General features: G+C 42.4%; 1 protein-coding gene across 3 annotated transcripts in view; it reads right to left on the bottom strand.

Annotated features, from left to right (window-relative positions):
• ARMC2 (armadillo repeat containing 2) overlaps positions 1–21,633 on the bottom strand; it is a 139,243-nt gene that overhangs the window by 101,264 nt on the left and 16,346 nt on the right. For 2 of the 3 annotated variants that reach the window (XM_066247950.1, XM_066247951.1), the window contains exon 5: positions 13,956–14,163. In XM_066247950.1, the coding sequence (XP_066104047.1) occupies positions 13,956–14,163 (208 nt within the window). Of the gene's footprint in view, positions 1–13,955; positions 14,164–20,442; positions 20,475–21,633 lie in introns of those variants that run through there. The other variant, XM_066247952.1, reaches the window with a different exon arrangement.

Raw genomic sequence — 21,633 nt, 5'->3', positions numbered from 1 at the left:
GCAGATGGGCGCTTCTCCTGTGTGCCCTGGCCGGGAATCGAACCCGGGTCCCCCGCACGCCAGGCCGATGCTCTACCGCTGAGCCAACCGGCCAGGGCCTTGCTTCATTCTTTATATGCATAAAAATGTAGATCTGGTGGCGTGTCTCTAGTCCCGTGATGGTGAACCTTTTTATAAAAACCTGCCCACTTTTGTAGTGCTGGTCAACCTGGTCCCTCCCTCCTGCCCACTAGTGGGCTTCCAGCTTTCATGGTGGGCGGTAGCGGAGCAACCAAAGAGCACCACGATTGGTCCACCATGAAGGCTGGACTGCCCACTAGTGGGCGGGAGGGACCAAGTTGACCAGCACTGCAAAAGTGGGTGGTTTTTATAAAAAGGTTCGCCATCATGGCTCTAGTCAATCAAACAAAAATGGGGATGAAATTCTTTTTGTCAATACTCTCAGAGTTGAGATGAAAATGAGGTAAATGTCTCAAAGAAGATAGAAATAAGGGAAATCAACACTATGTAAAGATAAAGTACCAAAAGTTTGGCAGGGTATGAGTGGAAGTTTTCATATTATTACCCCTAGAAATATAAGGTCTACTGGAAAGTTCTGTCCATTTTTGGAATAAAACAAAATACAAATTTTTCTTACTGTCAATAAATTTTATTAAATAATATAATTGCCATTATTATTAATGATTTGCTGAGCTGAATTAAGCCTTTCTGTGATCTTCGATGTTGTCAGAAAAGGATCTTGTTCCAACATGGTCTTAACATTGTCATCGATCAAAGATGGTCGCCCAGAATGTGGCTTATCAGAAAGGTCGAAATCACCTGTTTCGAATTTTTTTTGTTTGTTTGTTTCAAATTTTTTGAACCATCTTCTGCATGTCCTATCAGAAACTGTACCTTCACCAAACACTTTCAATAAATTTCTACATGCTTCTGTAGCATTTCTTCCTTGTTGAAATTCGTAAAAATTACAGTGGCGTAAATGAACTTTATCAGTAGCCATGGGTACACTATTGCTTCACACATAAGACTAACGTGAATCAACTTTGTTTTAGTTAATTTGCTACGTCAGTATGTATACATTAAGTGATAAAAATAGAGAGGCACACGTGCGCCAAATAAACATGTGCTTACGTGTTGAAACTTGTTGTGATAGAAACAAACAGAACTTTCCGGTAGACCTTATAATTAGAAAGTTTGAGGACAGTAGAGGCAAGGCCTTCTTTTCATTATTGTCCTAAACAACTGTTGAAATCAAGCAAGACAGTTTTCAATTAATGGCCTTTCAAAGTCACTGGTCTACTCTCCCTGAGGACATGGCCAGCGACAAGGTTGCCTTCCTAAATACCACATTTGTGAGCCTAAGAGAGAAGAGTCCTTCTTATCATATAAAAGAGCTCAGCAGTGCTGTTATACTGGTTCTCAAGAACAGCACAGGATTGGAATTGACCAGCATGGTGCAGTGATCGAATGTGCACGCTTGGGGCCCAAACTACCTCAGTCAAAATTTGTGGTCCAACACTTATCAGCTAGGTGACCTTGGACAAGTTACTTAACCTCCTGGCCTTTTTTTTTTTTTAATCTTAAAATGAGGGAAATGCCTCTGCTTAGTACAGTGATTGGTACATTTGAAGAACTTAATAAATTGTCAATATTATTTTTCTCTTTAGTTCTGAGTCAACAAACACCTGTCTGAGCAGTCCAGTGCTAGATGTTATTGTGGTAAAGAACACATAAAGCGTTGCCCTAAAGAAGTCTAAAATCGGCTATGAGGAACTAGGGGACTTTTTGTTTTAATGGAAAGTTCCTATAGAGTCTCTACACAAGCACTGCAATGTGAAATTCAGCAGGTTACAAGAACTAAAGGGATGCTAAAGAGAAAGTGATTACCGAGAGGCCGATGTGGACAACGAAGTGGACCTTAAAAGAATAAAAGCAAATGACAAGTCTACTCCCAGGAGGAGAGTAGCATGAGCAAAGGTAAAGAGTGGCACGACGAGCCTGGCACTCAGGGCAGGGAAACCTGCACCAGGCCAGCAAGATAGCAATAGGAGGTTTCTGCCGGGATGGATTGGGAACAGCAGCCTGGAACTTTGGGTTGAGTCAGTGGACTCATTTTAAGAAGCTATGTGGAGCTGTCATAGGTTCTTATACAAGCATGTGATGGAATTTAGAACCATGCAGTGACAAGAATATTTAGGAGACTTGGAGAGAAGTTAACAAGGACCAGTCCCTTGAGGGTAAGAGTGGGACTGGAGAAGAAAGAACAAATTCAAGAGGTCCTGTAAATGATCAGTAGGATTTAGTGGTTGATTTCAGGTAGAAAAACAAACAGAAGGTAGACCTGGAGGAATGAAATAGTAGGGTTGTTACCAACAAAAATGGGGAGGTTAAAGAGTAGAGCATTTTGAGGTATAAAGTAAGTTTGGGTTTTTCCATATTGAATTTCTGATGAAAAAGCAAACATCTGCAAAGGAGATGTGGAAATCGGGAAAAGAGCTCTGTTAGAGATCAAAGCGGTACCCAGGGACCGGAGTCAGCAGAAGACCAGACTCACAGAGCAAGACTGTCAGATAGGGGAAACGGGCAGAAAGGGGAAAGAGAGTCCAAAGGAAGAAGAAGAGAAATAAAATATGCTCTGATGTATTCCACGCATGTTGTAAAATGAGCCTGAGTAGCAGTTTCAAGAAGATAAGGACTGGAGAAGAGCTGTCTAGTCTGGCCTGGGTAAACCAGAAAGTTTGAGTTGAGTCAATGGTCTTAAAAAGAAAAATCAATCTTTTGCTAAAAAAGAAGTTAGATGACCTTATACTCAATGCAAATATGTCTTATTATAACTTCTACCCATTGGTCTTGGTTCTACTAATTGGAGCACATGAAACAAATCTTTATCCTTCTTCTTGGCAATCCATTAAATATTTGAAGGTGCGTTCACCACTTAAAGCCATCTCCTATGCCTTACATCCCATAATTCTACCACTTATTAGCTATGTGACCTTGGGTAAGTTTTTTACCTAAGCTTTGGTTTTCTCATCTATGTATGAGGGGGTGGCAAATAATGGTACCCCTCCATATAAGGTTATTGTGAGGATTAAATGATATAATGTGGAATTGCTTAGTAAGTACATAAGTGTTTACTCTTATCACATCTGCTATCACTGATTTCATTAACAAACTTCTCTAGTCCCTTCAACTGTTACTCATTTGATATGCTTTTAAATTTTCTTGCCAGACTGTTTAATCACTTTGAGTGTCATTTTGTTTGGATCCCTTTTAAAGTCTAGAACCCACACTGAGCTAAAGGGATGGCCTGAGGGGCAAAGAGGAGATACTCTAAATAACTCAGCCTAGAACTGTACTAGTGGTTGTGGTGGTCCCATCACAGTGTGGGTCAATTCTTGTCTCTTCTGACACATGCAGATCATTCTTATTCACATTCAGTGTTGTATTTGGTAAAGAGTTCCTGCCTATCAGCTGTTTTTAGATCTCAATGTAGTCATCCAATATAATTGCTCCTCTTCCCACTTTCCTGTTCCATGTTGTTAAAGGCCATAATTAAATTTTTACAGTGATTTTGATGTACCAAAGATAAAACAATTCCAGAAATTATTCCTTAAAGCTATTCTGTGGCATCGTTCTTAGAGGTAGATTAACACCATTTTATTTATTAAGATAACTTCATCTACAAATAACAAAAACCTAATTCTAACCGACAAACAATAAATGGAATTTATTGACTCATCTAACTTAAAAGTCAAGTGCTAGGGTGGGTTTTAGGCACAGTGTGATCAGGGCTCTGGCTCCATCTCTCCACAGTTCTCTGGGTCTGCCCTTCCTTTGCTTCCATCTGTAACCAGGCTGGACTCCTGAGGAAAGCAAAATGGGTGTGGCATTCGGGGTCTCTCAGCTGCCGCCCACATGTTTCAGTGCTAAAGCAAGGTCTTCATTTCCCAGTTACAAACAAAGGTCCTACGTTTTACTCCGAACAATCAGCACCAAACTCTGTAGCCAAGACAATGCCATACACAGACTGTTACTAATACCCACCTGTGAGTCAGTTACACTGGTACATTCACTGCTAGATCAAACATACACCAAAAAATAATTAAAATACCTTTCTTTCTTTCTTTCTTTCTTTCTTTCTTTCTTTCTTTCTTTCTTTTTTTTTTTTGGTATTTTTCTGAAGTGAGAAGTGGGGAGGCAGAGAGATAGACTCTGATATGTCCCTGAGCGGGATCCACCCAGCATGCCCTCTAAAGGGTGATGCTCTGCTCATCTGGGGTGTTGCTCCGTTGCAGCCAGAGCCATTCTAGCACCTGGGGCAGAGGCCAAGGAGCCATCCTCAGTGCCCGGGCCAACTTTGCTCCAATAGAGTCCTGGCTGTGGGAAGGGAAGAGAGAGAGAAGAAGGGTGCGTCTCCTGTGTGCCCTGGCCGGCTGGAAATCAAACTCAGGACTTTCACATGCAGGGCCAACACTCTACCACTGAGCCAATCGGCCAAGGCAAAATATATTTCTTTAAAACTATTCTAAAATTCAGGTTTTGCTACAATTCAGATGGTTCTTCCATCTGAATTATTATGACTAAAGTTCTTTAGTCAGGGGTCAGCAAACTTTTTCCTAAAGAGCCAGACAGTATATATTTTACACTTTGTAGCCCAAGTAACAAAATGGAGGCTATTATGTAGGTACTTTTGTGACCATTTAAAAGATAATGGATTAAAAAAAATGTATAAATAATTCTTAGCTGAAGGGCTGTAAAAAAAAAAAAAAAAGGTGTTTGGCAAGATTCGGCTCCTGAACTGTAGTTTGTTGACTCCTGGTTTAGAGTAATAACTAGGATATGAAGAATTGTAAACTAAATGGAAGAATTTGGAATTAAGGGGGAAAAGGATACATTTATTTATATTTGGGAAAAATTACAGGTAAAAATGGAAAAGGAAATTCTAAAGGAATGTTTATAGTAAGAAAACTTGACAAATTTTGAGCTAAGCTTTTCCCTGCACAAAGAAGATGAAGCTTCGTTTTTAGAATTAGACTTAAATATATAGATTATGTCAGATAGTAAATATTCCAGGCTTTGTGGCCACACGGTCTCTGTTACAACTACTCAAACTCTGCTATTGTAGTGTGAAAGCAGCCAGTTACAACAGGCCAATGAATGAGTGTGGCTGTGTTTCAGTACAGCTTAATTTACAAAACAGGTAATAGGCTGGACTGAGCCCATGGGTCTTACTTTGCTGCCCCTGCTTTAGTCCCTTAGATTCTTCGTGACTTGGAAATGCCAACAAGGGGTGGTGGTCCCTTCATCATGTCCTCATAGCCTAAAGCACCAGATATATAGTTTCCAGCATTCTATTTTAATAATATTAAAAATAGAATTCTACAGTTATATACAAACACAAGGAAATTAAAAGGCATGATTTTTATTTTTTTGGCAGAGACAGAGAGAGAGTCAGAGAGAGGGACGGATAGGAAGGGAGAGAGATGAGAAGCATCAATTCTTTGTTGCAGCACCTTAGTTTTTTGGTTTTTTTTTTTTACTTTTTTATTTATTCATTTTAGAGAGGAGAGAGAGAGAGGAAGAGAGAGAAATGAAGGGAGGAGCAGGAAGCATCAACTCCCATATGTGCCTTGACCAGGCAAACCCAGGGTTTCGAACCGGCGACCTCAGTGTTTCCAGGTTGACGCTTTATCCACTGTGCCACCACAGGTTAGGCTACCTTAGTTGTTCATTGATTGCTTTCTCATATGTTCCTTGACCTGGGCTACAGCAGAGCAAGTGACCCCTTGCTCAAGCCAGAGACCTTTGGGCTCAAGCCAGAGACCATGGGGTCATATCTATGATCCTGTGCTCTAGCTGTCAACCTCAGGGTTTCGAACCTGGGTCCTCTATCCAGTGTGCCACTGCTTGGTCAGGCTAAAGGACATGATTTTAAAGTAACATTAAGATAAAAATTTTAGGAGAGTCCTCCTCGTTATCAGTACCATTCATTAGCCTGTGGCTCAAGATTTAAAATATATACATGTAAAGATTATATAACACACTCTTAGTAGCTTTTTCAATAATCACCAACTGGTTGTTGTTCAAGTCTATATGTATAAACTTGATTAGACATTGCTTTGTAACCAACCATGTTAGCCTAGCTTAGACATAAATTTCCTTAGAGTAAAGCCCACAGTTTCATGCTTCTGCTGACCTTTCTAGCTTCACAGTTCCAAGGAACCACATGTGGAAAGCCCTGGGGACTTCTCACTGGTGCACTACGAGGACTCCGGCACAGGAGACAGTTGCTGTGACTGCCCTCTTCCAGGGCGTGTACTGGGCCAACTGATTCCACGCTGATTTCCACTCCCTGCTTTTCATCCCAAATGCCCTGGTGTGCTGCTCCAGCTCCCACATTACCATCTTCCACCAGACATGCTGCAACTGCCCTCTGATGGCCACCTCTGTCCCAGGCTCTCCTTCTGAGTGTCACCCATGCTGCTGCCAGAGTCAGCTTCTCTGCTGAAAACCTCTCGGCGGCCCTGGGGTCTGCAGCCTCAGGACCAATGCTCCTGCCGCCCCTGGTCACCTGCCTTTCCTTGAACCTGCCACCAACAAGTCACATCAGCCCTGCACCTCTGCTGCTCCTTCAGCCAAGTGTACGATGCCTCACCTATGGAAAATCGGCCCTGGGAGCATGGCAAACCCACAAACCCCAAGAAACCGTCTCTGATCTCGGTCAGAATGAGGTGCTCTCGCCTCTACATGCCCAGACCTTCCTTTCAGTTCTCCTTGCCTTCCTCGCATTAGAGAAATCATTAATAGTGCTTAGAAACTGTTTGTGCACATGCAAATCACCTGGGTAGCTTATAAAAAGGCAAATACTAATTCAGCAGGTCTGGGGTGGGGCCTGCGAGTCTGCGGTTCTAATGAGTTCCCAGACGACAGTGATGCTGCTCTTCCAGGGACACACCTGAGCAGCCAAGCCAGATGCACCTGTATGCTCCTCGGGACAGGGCCCTTTTCTACCCCTCCTGACCCCCAGCACGGGGCTCTGCTCACCGAGAAACGCTTACCACATGAAAACTGTCAAATAAGGTGGAACTCTACCCAATCATTCTGGCCAATGCCTGTCTTTTCCAAAGGAAAACAGTTTCCTGGCCACATTACACTGAATTTCTTAAAAAAATAATGACTTTATTATTTTTGAAAAAAAAAAGATATATTTATTATTATTTTTAAGACCAGGTAAGATAAGAAAGTACAAAGAAAACTATAAAAAAAAATTAGCCAGGATCCCACCACCCAGAAATAAATATTGTTAATATGTAGTAAACATCATTCCAGGCATATTTTGCATATATTCAGATAAAAAGATAAAAGAACAAAAGAATAGAAGGGTGACTTGGAGGAAGGACAGGTGTGAAAGATGCATAAAGGTGGGGTTACAATACAATACATGTTGTTGTAATTCAAAAGTGTTAAATATAAATTGTGCTTGAGTTTAACAGAGAAACAGAAATTGAGGTGAAACTGAAGGAATTGTAGAATTCGGATGAATGAGTCTTTCCAAAAGATTTTAGTTTCTAAAAGATTTCTCTGAAGTTAAGGGGGAAAAAAATAATGAAAAACATTAGGATGCTCAAATCACTTTTTTAACAATATATTTCATACTGTAGCTACTGAAAAACCTATTTCCTATTATGAAATCGAGTAATTAGTACTCACACTTCCTCCCAAGCACCGGTTCTGATCGTTTATGTTACTATGACATCGTCAAGGTTTCTGTTCCAGAGCCATAATTTTCAGTTATTTAGTTTTAATTCAGTATGAAAACAAAGACAATACTCACAAGTGCTTTTACCATAGCTTCACTTCTGAGCCTTGACTTCTGATTCATCATTTTGTTGTCTAAGAGTTTTCAAGAGAGTGCATGAACACTATAGTCCCTGAATTCATTCACATTGGAAAACGTTTGTTACCTTTATACTGAAAGACAACTTGGCTGGCAATACAATTGTTGGTTTATTCTTCTTATACTTAGCACATCACAGACACTATCCCACTGTCTTCTAGCACTGAGGGATGCTTTAATAAAGCCAGAGGTAGCCTGCCTTTTCTCCCTTTTGTACGACTTGCTTGTTCAGCCTAGATGGCCAGAGAAGACCATCTTCCATTTATCCCCCCAATCAACAGTTACTGATTGAGTGTGTCCTATGTACTAGTGGTATTCTAATGCTGAGCACTGTTGGAAATGTCTCAATATGGATTATTGCATATCAAATTTTGTTGAGACATGATGTGTTCATTTGAGCTTCAGATTACAATCTTTATTTCAGAAAGTTATCTTTTATTACATCTTAATATTTTTCTGGTTCTTTTGGTTCTGATATTTTCCATTCTCAGTGGATTGCTATAAATATCAAATGAGTTAATGGATGTAAATCACTTGGAAGAGTACCTGGCGCTTACTCTAAAGTAAGACAGTACTACGAGGAAGAGGAGGAGCAGGAGCAGGAAGCAAATGATTCTCTCCTTCAGGGATCTGTGTCACACCTCCCATATCTATCTCAATCTCTCTAATCATTTCCAGTCTTCCTTTTTTTTTTTGGTGTGTGCGACAGAGACAGAGAGAGGGCCAGTGGGATAGACAGACAGGAAGGAAGAGATGAAAACATCAATTCTTCATTGCAGCACCTTAGTTGTTCATTGATTGCTTTCTTATATGTGCCTTGACTGGGGGCTACAGCAGACTGAGTGACCCTTTGCTCAAGTCAGCCACCTTGGGCTCAAGCTGGTGAGCCTTGCTCAAACCAGATGAACCCATGCTCAAGGCAATGACCTCGAGGTTTCGAACCTGGGTCCTCCATGTCCCAGTCCGACGCTCTGTCCACTGTGCCACTGCCTGGTCAGGCTCTACTCTTTTTCAATCTTTTTACTTATTTCTTTTCAAATGATTTCTCCTTGCCTGTTCACTAGGTCTCAAACATTTTCAGTTATTTTTATTCTCATTTTTTGTTTCTAATGTGACTTTCCTCTTCACATTTATATTTTTCTTTCATTTCTTTTTTAAGAACTGCAAGCATATTTTCATCTCTTTATGTCGGCTATAATCTCTAATTTGAATTCTAATAATTCAAAGAAAAGCTCTTTTTTCCATTTTTTTAAAAAAATCAGTAACATTATCTATAATTTCTTTGATGCTATGAAAAAGTGTTTTAAATCTTTCCTTGTTTTTGGAGAGTAACTCCTTCTACGACCCATTTTCTTCATCTGTCCTTTGTTAAGTTCTTTATATATCTGTGTTCAAGTCCCATGTTAACTCTTGTCCTCATACTACTTGTCTTTAAACAGAGCCATATATTTGCTGACTAATGAAAAGAATCCAGAGGGAGAGAACTGGGGTATGCTGCACCTTCAACTTTCGTTTTCGTGCACATCCATTCACCAAGTCTGTTATTTTTCTTGATTTGGAGTGTGTGTTCCCTTGGTTTGTGTGTAGCAGGTTGCTATGACTCACAGAAAAGCCATGCTAAACTTCCTGACTCCTAATATATCAAGCTAGTCCCCTCCACATACACACATGCACACAGACACACAAACTAGCTGGCTCACAGGAGCTGAGGGAGCATGTCACCCTTGGCTTCATCCCCCCCGCCCCCAGTTGCTTCCTGATCTGAATCTTGAATGGGGTCTTTACAGTGGCTTCCTCCCTTCTTCAGTGGCTTGCCCACATCCTTGGATCTTACTTCCTTAATTAAAGACTATTGGATACACCTTTCTGAACCGAGAGACTCAGCTTTAGTGAAATCTGTTTCTTGCTTAAGGACTGGGGAGGCTTTCAAATTACCTCTTGTTTTCATTTATATTTCAGAGTCTGGCAGGTTAACTAGACTTTTTTGGTTGCAATATTCCAAGCAACAAAAACCTAATCTGAAGTACCACAAGCTGTTTCTGTTAAAATAAATAAGTAAAGAAAAGAAGAAAGAGAGGTAAGAAAGGGAAAAAAAGAAAAAGGAGGGAAGGAAGGGGAAGGAAGGGGAAGGGAGGGAAGGGGAAGGGAGCGAGAGGGAAGGGAGGGAAGGGGAGGGGAGGGAGGGAAGAGAAGGGAAGGAAGAAGAGAGAGAAAGGGGGGGAGAGAGAGAAAAGAAAAAGAACATATTGGCTCAAAACAGCGCAGTCTACAGCATGGAAGTGGTGGCCTCAGGCATAGCTGGATGTAGGAGTTTATGTGACATCCTTGAACTTGGTCACTACCTCCATTTTGTTTCCGTATACATTATTTCCCTCTCAGAGTCACATTCCACAAGGCAATGAAATGGCCACTGCTGGCTCCAAGACAACCTCATCTTTTATAGCTTGTGAACTTGGAGAAGGGGTACTTTCCCCAAAGGCTTTGGCAAAAGTAGCAGGGAAGAATTTCACTGGTCTGGCTTGGATCCTGTGCCTACCTCTGAACCAACTGCTATGGCTGGTGGGTTGGAGAATTCTTATTGGCCAGCTCTGGGCCACTTAATCACCTCTAGAAAGATGGATAGGGAAGACAGGGACAGCCTTCCTCTAAGCATGGACTGAGCAGGATTTACTATACAAGGCAAGACAGCTAAGGGGAGAGGGATGAAGCCCATAATGCAGTGTCAAGTTTGCTTCCTGTTTTGTATTTTGGGGTTGGAATCATTTTGTTTGTTTGTTTGTTTCATTGATGACATTTACTTCTCTGTTTTTTATTCTTTGTTACTTTGATTAGGTTTCTGTAGAATGCCTTTTCTGTGTCATCTTTAACCAGAAGCCCTCTTCCTTATTTTTGACTCTAACAATACTAGCAGCACTTGAAAGTTTAAATAAAAACCTTTCAAGCCTTATTAATCATTCCACAACCTACAGTGAGGGCTGGGAGGAGATGGGGGTGAGGGAGCACAGTTATTTCCATTTTAAGAAACTGAGCCCTCAAAAGTGTTGAGAGACTTGACAAAGACTACGAAGCTCAGTCAAGGGGCGGGAGGATAAGCGAATCTGGGGCTTCTGGTTCCCAGGCAAGAGTTCTTGACTCTCTACAATTGAGTGCTCTTGGCCTTTCCTCGTAAAAATTACATTTCCAAACCACAATAGTTTGAAAAATATTTACACAAAAAACCTTAAAAGGTTTTTAAGCAGAGAGAGAGAGTAGGGCAAAAGTAAGTTTACAGTTGTGAGTATGCAAAACACAGTTTGTTCTTTTATTGTTATTTATTAATTATTGTATGATTTTTCCATATGAACAACTGTAAACCTACTTTTGCCTTACCCTATATATAAAGGATTTCATCAGCTTGAACCACTGGATGGACAGAAATTTATACACATAAAGAGGTGGGCAAAAATAGGTTTACAAAGAGTTAATAAAGCTATTGTAATAATAACCTGCATGCCTTTTTCCACACAAACAGCTGTAAACCTACTTTTGCCCACCCCTTTATACATATTTGAATGAAAGCTGTTTTCAATCCATGTAGCAACACAAAGTAAGGGAAAATGGAGTGTTGCTAAGGAGTAAGCCTACCAAACTTTAAATGAATCCTTAGAGAGACACACAGAGACTATTGTAATTGGCACACCGTTTTAAGAAATGATAATTTGTTAAGTGATTGAGAGTGTGTTCTCTTTTGGAAAGTTAAATAGTTCCCCAAGTTCTTGCTAGCAATGAGACCTTGCTTAGCAAATCCTTTTCTATCACAACCAGCATCAAGTTAAACTCCAGTCCATCCCACAGCTGAGTTACCTATATTCTAAATTAAGGGTGCTCAAATCAATGCGGTTTCACTGATAAAAACTTCTCCCTTTTCTCCGCAGCCCGGGAACTCAGCATGAAGGTGGCTGTCCCACACTGGACAAGCATGTAAGGACCTGCGCCAGGAGCATGTCCTTACTGCCTCTATCCCCTCCACACACTGCTCAGGCTCCTCTCAACTCGTTGTCATCTCAAGCCTCTGTGTTTACGCATTCCCCCCCCTCCCTTCCCCTAGCTCAGCTCACTGACAACACTCATCATTTTCCAGTTTATGGGTAAAGATGAAAAAATGTTAATTGAGGGGAAGGCTTTAGCATCAAAACTGGGAATACTCCACTGCATAGCAAAGATCATTTCTTGGAATTATTCACTTAAATGTTTACAAGAAATAATTAGCAAGTGTCCCAGACTGATTCACAAATGTAATTAATGAAAGAATTGCTAATAGTTTCCATTTGCTGGTTTGTTTTAATCCTACTGTATAAAAATTTGTTTTGCACCTCAACAAAATCTCATCCAATGACTAAAGGAGGTAAAGATTCCTAAAGCAAACTGTTATTGGAAGTAAACTTGCCAGGGTGTACTGCAAACCCAAATTAGTCACAGTCATAATTTGATGCAAAAGCCATGCTAACAAAACAAAAAGGAAACAATTAGCAATTAGTGCCAATGCCTCATAATTTTGAACAGTCAGGAAGAAGTGCACTTCTCCTTTACTGTTTGTAATTGGAATAAAATATGTAATTGAAAATGCATGCCTTTGCTGTCCCCGACTGAAAAGGACATAATGAATCTGGCTTGCCAGATTATTCTGCAACATTTGAAGATTTGCAAAATAAAAAGAATACAATAAAATAAAACAGCTCTTGTCTGTTTTTTCCTGGTCAACGTTAATTATGGCAGGGATGGGTGCAGCAGGATAAATGTTTCCTTTTACTGCAGTGCTGAAAAGAACACAAGTTCTCTGGCTGCCTTTTCTTACCGATTGGAAAAGATACAAAGATACGCTGCAATGGCCAGTTTGATGTTTTGTGTTCAACTCCCAAAGTCCCAATTTGAAGTTTGTTCTCTTTCACTTAAGGAGACATTTCATTTTTCCTTTAATTTAAAAAATATTCTGTATGCAAAGCACCATTACAAGAACTACTCGGTTGCTTAATATAAATCCCGAATGTGCGATGCTCTTTGGGCTGTGACAGCAGACAAGGTCAGTCCAGCTAGACTACCCAGCTGCCAAGCAGCCAGTTCAGGGGACAGTTTTAAGCACATAACATGTACAAACCAAGGTCAGGCCTGAAATCTAAAGTGAGGGCAACAAGTACTTGGTCTTAGGATGGACCATAGAATTTAATCTTGTTTGTCCAGTCCCAGGTCTCCTGCCTACCTTAGCATCACCACTGGCTGGGCCCAGAAGACAGAGCCTGCTCCGCCCACCCCCAACCACTCAAGACCGCCTCACGAGAGCACCCGCTGAGAGAATACAGGGTCCACATGGTGAGCATTTCATAACGAATCCTTCCCATGGCAGGAAATTGGCTCTTCAATTTTCTGGGTAAAGCCCCAGAAAGCCCTAACTAGGAACATGGTATAGGGTTCCCAGGTAGGCAGGTAGTAAGGAGGGAGATGATGTGTTGGTGAGAATTGGGGTGAAAAAGCCCCATTTAGGAATTCCTAATCATTCATTTTATGAGAGATTAGTAGAGGGATATCATGGATAACAGAAATCCATAGGAATCTCCTGTTTTAACTATTAATTTGCAAAATAAATTTTTTAATCCAAGTTTCTACTGGAGAATAAAATTAAGTGTCTGCTCTTTTGCAAACAATAGTGCACTAACTCAAAAGGAGGTAACAAGAGATTCCAGGACAGGCAAAAGTCCTAAGTAACACAAACATAATGATCAGTTGTCATTCCAGCGCGGGCCGAACAGTACAGCCAAAGCGAAGGCTCTATTCTGATGGTCCTATCAGAGCACTGTTTGGCAAGTATGCATAAATGTTTTCCTAAGGATTAAATGGGGAATGATGTAAAATCAACTACATTCAGCTGTGAGAAGAAATCTTTCTTACTCATGTATCATTAACTTAAAATTTTCTTTATATAAAATAGAAAAATGCAAACCAATCATCTATATAAGATAGAAAACAAACTGGTAATAAACAAAATTTTATCCGCATCAGAAAATTCAATTAAAAGAATACTGACCTGCCACTTCCGAGATGAGATGGCAAGGGTGTTGCCCCTTGGAACAGTGCTTGCTCCTTGATTTCACTGAAGTCTCCATCATAAGTTAGCTGAAGTGGGTGACTCTTTATGTGGTCAATGGCCTTTGATTTTGTTAAATAAATCCCACTGATTTTCACCATAGAGTCCCCCATCTTAATTCTTTCTTTGGATTCCACTGTCTTCTTTTCTGTAACGATCAAGGAAATGTTTTGTCAAAGCCTTTCTTATTTTAGGAATCACCATACTTAAAATTTTTTTCAGTCTAAGAATTTCCACAATTTAAAAATTACCTATTACTCATAATCAAGTCTGGAATTATATGGATAAAACCTCTCTGAACATGTAAGACCTCACCACTATTTTAAGCTTGGCATCATCAATTCAGCAGGTAAAAATAAATATAATCTTGTTTCTATTTGTTGGAGTCACTTGAATTTAGGTTTATGAACTACCTAAGTCCACTATATACTCTGTGTCCCATAATAATAACTCTTATTTCATGTTAGTAATTTTTGATTCAAAACAACTATTTATTGAGTGCCCCCTGATGTCAGGTACTGCCCTAGGCACCTGGGATGCATCAGTGAGAAAACAAACATCCCTGGCCTCATTGGGCTTACATCCTAATAGGTATAAACAGACAACAAGCAATATACTATAATAAATAAGGTATGGAAGATAATAAGTGCTATGGAAAAGAGCGAAAGTAGAAAAGTGGAGAAGGGCAAAAGGGTCTGGGAAAGGGGGAAGGCAGCAATTTTGAGTAGGGTGGACATGGTAGACAGATCCTTAAAGGAAGGGAGGCACCCAGCCTTCAAATGATGAGGGACGGTGTCTCCAGCAGAGGGAAAAGCAGATGCAGAGGCTCTTGGGCAGGAGTTGCCTGACACACTCAAGGAGCAGCAGGAGTGGAGGGTGTGAGGGAGAGCAAAGGAGGAGAGGTGTCAGAGGGGCGGGGGCTGGTGGTGGCGGGGGCTGGTGGTGCCGCAGGCAGCCCGTCGCTGTGTGGTGAACACGGGGGTGCGTGGGAAGCCCTATCTAGAAGACCTTCTGAATGAGAAGAGGAGAGAGCTAGACAAAGATGTCCAGTCTCTGAACTGAGACATCCATCTTGTTTATGAGTGCAGAATCTTAGACTTCTATACAACGCCACTGCTTTATCAGCAGCTAACATTAGGAGTAGCTTATCTATGCTGCTGCTGCTATGGTCTGTAGTAAAATATGTTTTTCAAAGGGGAAGGCAGGATGAGTTTCATAACTCAGAAAAATACTCTTTTGCAAGGTTTTCCAAAATGACTCAAGGTTTCCTTTTCTGTACTTGAACCAATACATCAAAACAAAAACAAAAACAAAAAAACTCCAACAACAACAAAAACACCAACAATGAAACACCACCGACTCTACTCCTCTGACAAAGCTCTTTGCTTCAAAACACACTGAATTTCTGAATTTCAAAGTTGAAAGAAACTATAGAGGTGGCTAGTCTAACCTTCATTTTTCAGATGAGAAAATTGAGAACCCAAAAGCTTAAGTGATTAATTTAAGGTCACAGAGGAAGTCCGGAGAGAGGAGGACCGTTCAGTGGGAAGAGCGAAGGCTTTGTGTTTCCTCCGACTTGGAGTCAAGTCTAGGCTGTGTGACTTGGGCAGGCCACGCAACTTTCTCTCACCTTCCTCAATGGTCCCCACCTCTTGGGAATGTGGTGAGAATTAAAGTGCCTTACATGGTGCTAGCACGCTCCAAACCTGAAGTTACTTTCATTATTATTAATGGAACTCAAGAATCCTGACTCCTTGTCCAGGGCTCTCTCCATAGCACCACGCTACCTTACACATCTTTCCTATCGAATTACAAAGCACACATTTTGTTTTAGACTACAAAGCATCTTTAGCCTGTGCCTATATTTTAGCATTTCTTTCTTTCATTCATTCACTACATAAATATTTATTCAGCACCCACTGCTGTGGGCCAGGTGCTCTTCCGGATGCCGATGGTCCACTGGTGAAGAAGCCCCAGCCAGCATGGGGCCACTGCTCTAGAGGGAGAAACACAACCATGTGCACCCCTTTATCTTCAAAATCTACTAGGGTGAGCTTGTCAGTCACTACTACAGTAGGAGCTGCGCACTTCTGCTCCTGATGGCTCTCCACCGTTAAACTGAGCATGAGTAATGGTGCTCTGTGTTGCCCTGGCAAATATCTGCAGCACACTGTACTAATTTTGTAACGGATCATGGGTGAACTGCAAAAGGATTCTACAACCAGTAGCATTACCATGCAGGAACAATGCCATTTCACAGCTATTTCTTAGCACCTACTCTATACTAGACCCAGCTTTAGGCCCTCAGGCTACAATACAGAAAACATCTTTACCTACTGAAGTTGTGCAGTCTAGTAGAGGAGACAGAGAAGCAGGCGTGTGTAAAGAAAGAAATGCAGTGGCCCCAGCCAGGTAAGTGAGGTAGAAGCCGGGGTGTCCTGAGGGGCTGGGGCTGGACAGGGAAAGATTCAGAGAGGAGGTGGAGCCTGCACAGCATTCTGAAGGGTTAACCAGAGGCAAAAAGGAGTTCTGAGAAGGAACCAAAGCCGTGTCAGAACCAGCTTCATGTGTGTAAAAGCTGAACAGCCAAGCAGGGCCCTAGGCTTAGAAGGGCCCCGCACTGGTTTAATGCTTTTGCTGTTGCCATCTTGAAATTCTGATTTATTTTTGAACAAAGAGCTCTGCATTCCCATTTCCAACAAATGATACAGCAAGTCCCGCATGAGGCTTGAAACGACAGGAAGGGTGGTATAAGGAAATGCAAGGAGTCCCACATTGCTGGTGCACAGACCATGGGGCCGGGAAGGCCGAGGAGAGCCCGGAGAAGGGCCTGGAGGCTGAGACTGGGGCGGAGCAGAGCGGAGCTGCACACACAAGGACTAGGGACTTCATCCTAGGTCGTGAGTCAGCAAGCTACCGCCAAGTCTGGCTGCTTCCTGGTATTGCCTGCAAACTAAGAATGGTTTTTATATGTTTAAATGATGAGGGTAAAAATAAAAAGAAAAATATATTTTGTAACATGATAATTATATGAAATTCAAATTTCAGTGGCCATAATAAATCAGTCTATGGTTGCTTTCCCGCTATCATGGTGGAGTGAATAGGTTGAAAAGAGACTGTAAGGCCTACAAAGTCTAAAATATTTACTATCTGGATCTTTAAAAAAAAAGTGTACCAACTTCTGTGCTAGATCAGTGTTTCCCAAACTGTGTTCCCCAAAGGACAGATTCCACAGCCAAGCAAATTTGTGACATGCTGGCTTGAATCAAAGTGAAACGAGTTTCTTTACCAGATGGCTTTACCAGCCCTTCAGATATGCTCATTGTATTGCGATTCTCCAAGACGGAGAGAAAGTAGGCAGATTTATTTTAGCACTGAACCAATTTTCCAAGGAAAAGCTATTAATATTTTGCTAAAATGTTCCCTGGAACTCAGTTTGGCAAACATTCCTCTAGGCACAAGTTTTCAGGAAAAGGTGACGCAATCTGATTTTTGTTCCTGACCTCCAGTCCCTTAGGACACTCACAGAAGATGACTTTTCATGGTCCATTAGGATAAAGGGATAAGGCCACTGCCCACGGCCAGCGGCTGGGCGCTCGGCTGCCCCAGCTTCCACCGGCTGCTCCAAGGGCAGCAGGTCCTCATGCTGACCCACTGCAGCCGCCACAGAGCAGAGGGCGGAGCAGGACAGGAAGGCTAGAAGCACAGGGACAAGGCAAGAGGTGAGAAAGGCAGCGGTGGGGATGGAGAGTGCAGGCCCAGGAAGTATTTAGGAAGCCCACTTCAGAGGCCCATGGATGGCCTGGCAATGGCGGATGACAGGACTGGGGGAGAAGGAAGAGATGACCCCCGAGTCTCTGTCCAGCTTGAATAACTGGAGAGGTGTTAGCAACACTGCCCCCTCCAGCCAAAACCCCACTTGGAACACAGAACAACTAAACTGCTGGTACCACGAAGAGGACTACACACACCTCTTCCCCTTTCATTCTCTTAAATCAGAAATTCCGAACCTGTCACCACACCTCCAGACCTGCCTGTGGCAGTCAGCTGCTAATGACTTCACACCAAGGGAGGGACTCACCTCTCTCTCCACGCAAGGTTGTCTTTACAATTACCCAATAAAGAACACCTTTTCTAAACAACAGAGTCTCAGAAATAAGCCCATGGGGCTCCTGTACAAATGTCAATGACTGCAAGGCTAGAGCTCTAAAATAAATTTTTTAATTGGCCGATGTGTGCTTTTAAAACGACAGTGACTTTTTATTGCCATTGTTTCCTGTGTACCGACACAGCTCTCAGAGGTGACGGAAATGGTGACAGGCAACAGCAAACCCGAGTGGATAAAAGTTGTAACCGCAGCAAAGACATGCTTCAGTGCAGCTTGGAAGCGTGAGGATGGCTTCAGTGCTGGGACAGGAGACCACAGATGGCATCTCCCCAAGCACAGAAGGGAGGAGCTAAGCCACGGGGAAGCCCCGAGGACAGACGAGGCTGGCGGTTGAAAGAGCCATCTCTTTGGTTACCTTTACAAAGACGTGACCAGCTCGGCAAGCGGCAGGGTTCTCATGAATCAGATCCATAAACATGGATGCAGCATTAGGGTTGAGAAACAAAACCATCTAGGAACCATTTAGGAACTAGGGTTGCCATCCTGTTCATAAGATGTGACTCTGTTCTTATCTAGATGTGACCTCACTCCCAGCTTCAGGCTGCAGATCCCATTCCTCTCATGTAGTCCAGGACTTTGCTCCTGCAGATACCAATCCTTTCTGACTGGCCTGGTCTGACCTGGTGTCCCAGCGTGGAATGTTTGGAAAGTTCCACAGGCGGTGTTAATGTGCAGCGGCGGCTGAGAAACCAAAGGTGGGTGATACTTCTCCCTTGCTTAAGCCCTGCCCTGGCATTCCACTGCAAGCCTGGCCCTGCGTGGCCCTTGTCCTCAGCTCTTAACCACCTTCCAGCAACACTGGCCTTCAGGGCCTCCACCACCGGAGACTGCTCCCATCTCGGGCCCTGCTGTCTAGTCAGCGTGGCACTTCTCCACAGATCTCTACATGGCTGCCTTCTCCTCATCATTTACATTTCAACTCAGGTGCCACCCCCTCAACAACACCTTCCAGAGCCATGCGCTCATGCAAATTCCTCCTGTCACCGTCACTCTGCATCCTGTCACCTTGCTTACCTCCTTCACAGCACTCATCAGAACCCAAGTCATCTGGTGTCTTTGTTTTCCTGTTGATTGTCTATTACCCTCTCACTGGACTGTAAGTTCTTTGAGAACAGGACTCTGGTGGCCTAGAATGGTGCCTGGCACTTAGCAGGGGCTCAATAAATATCTGATCGACCAACTGTTAGAAAAGAAACAAATTGGACAGACACCAAGATAGAGTGAGTTGCCTAATGATATGCAGTTGTTCCTGTACCCCTGCGATTTCAGCAACCACAGATTCAACCAACCTTGAATCCAAAATAATCTGAAAAACTGTTACATGGTTGGTGATGTGTACTTGGTTATTAGGCCTAGATCAGTGCATCTACAGACTTTTTTCTTCTCATTATTCCCTAAATAATACAGTATGACAACTATTTGCATAGCATTTACATTGTATTAGCTGTTAGAAGTAATCTTGAAACGATTTATGGTATACAACAGGATATGCACAGGTGATATGCAAATACTATGTCCCTTTATACAAGGGACTTGAGCATCTTTGAATTTTGGTATCCCAGGGGGTACAGGGAATTTTGGTATCCCCATCGATACTGAGACGACAGTAGTCTACTGCAGTATCTCCGTGGTGTGAGTGACACTCTGTGGTGTGCCTGTACTGCCCAGCTTTACTCTCCTCCTTGGTTCCTTCTTCAGCTATGTCAGGGAGTGCTTAAACCACAGGAACCAGACAGGAAAATGAGCGGAGTGGGCTGGGGGCATGGGGAACAGTGGATCGCATCTCCTGGGCTAACGGGTCATTCCTGTGGAGGGGCTATACAGGAAAGGGGTCCAGAGTTGCCACACCTCTTGATTTTTCATATAAAGTAATAAATCTAAACTCTTCCATGAGGTCTACATTAAAATGTGAATGGTTAGGAGAAAATGCTTGTATGTGAAATAAGAAGGGTCTGCAGGTGGCAGCTTGTAACCTTTGGCATCTATCCTCTGATTATTTCCTCTCTGGGACTACTGACCCCGCCCTCTTCATCCCCCCTTACACCAGGGGTTGGGAGCCTTTTTGGCTGAGAGAGCCATGAACGCCACATATTTTAAAATGTAATTCCGTGAGAGCCATACAATATGTTTAACACTAAATACAAGTAACTGTGTGTTTTTTATGTAAGACCAACACTTTTCAAGTACAATAAGTCTCTGAATTCTTTTTAATAATGTTGTTATGTTGTTGCTACCAGTGATGAATAAAGTAATTCTTACCATTATTGTGACTTCTGGTGCTGCATGGTTTTGCTGATGGCTTTGTAGTCCGGTTGATACATGGTGAGGTTAAGCTTCATGCAGGCGTTGAGACTTCCATCCATTAAACGTGATGGTAGGTTGGTCTTAACGTTCTTTAGATGTGAGAAAGACTGCTCACATGCATATGTAGAGCCAAACATTGTCAGTACAGCACTACTCACACGCTGCAGTGTGTGGTATGTGACGGGAAGCACGTTCCAAGTTTTGACAATCAGCTGGTCCACAAGTTGAAGTTTTTTCATTTTTCCCCACTGTGTTTGCTCGCCAACTCTGCTTGCTGTCATGCAAGTCTTTCCAAATCTTCATTCAGTGACTTGAACTTATTCACCCACATGTCTGAGGCCTTTAGGTCAGCAGTTTGTAGCTCAAAATCTCTGATGGAGACACCGGGGATGTAACTCAGGTTGGCGCTGTCCACTGAACACTCGTGTGGATGGGTGATGAACTTAAAAAGATGAGTGCACTCATGAAATTCTCCAAAGCGCACTTTGAATGACTGCAGGAGACTAGATGTGAAGCCTGTTAGCTGCTGGAGATCAAGATGTTGAGCAGGGTCACTTGCTGTGCATGCATCTTTAAACTCTCCCAATATTTCAAAGTGTAGTAAACGACCTGTTTCAATTTCGGTGATGAGGAGTTCCAGCTTGTTTTCAAATACAAACACTGCTTGTTGAAGGGATAAGACTGTATTTCCAAGGCCTTGCATTTTCACATTGAGCTGGTTCAGATGCTCAGTCATCTCCACGAGATAGTAGAACTTCAGGAGCCACTCAGCGTTAGCTAACTCAGGATGCTCGATATTTTTCATTTCAAGAGAAGTCCAGATTTCGCTCAGACAAGCCACGAAATGGCTGAGCACCTTCCCTCTTGACAACCAATGCACATTGCTGTGCAGAAGCAGACCAGGATAATTATTCCCAACTTCATCCAGCAGTGTTTTATACTGGCAATCATTTAAAGCTCAGGGAACAATAAAGTTGACCACCCAAATGACCAGCGACATCACCTCACCAAGCCGCTCGCCACACATCTGAGCACAAAGCACCTCCTGATGTAGGATGCAGTGAAAATTTAGGATGGGTCTCTTTTCACGTTCACGGAGAAGCGCTATGAATCCTCTGTTTTTCTCCACCATGCACGGAGCACCAT

This window comes from Saccopteryx bilineata, chromosome 12 (genome assembly GCF_036850765.1).
Source record: "Saccopteryx bilineata isolate mSacBil1 chromosome 12, mSacBil1_pri_phased_curated, whole genome shotgun sequence".
In the NCBI taxonomy this organism is placed as follows: domain Eukaryota; kingdom Metazoa; phylum Chordata; class Mammalia; order Chiroptera; family Emballonuridae; genus Saccopteryx; species Saccopteryx bilineata.
Note: the sequence above shows the minus strand (reverse complement) of the source record. Positions and strands in the feature narration are given on the sequence as shown.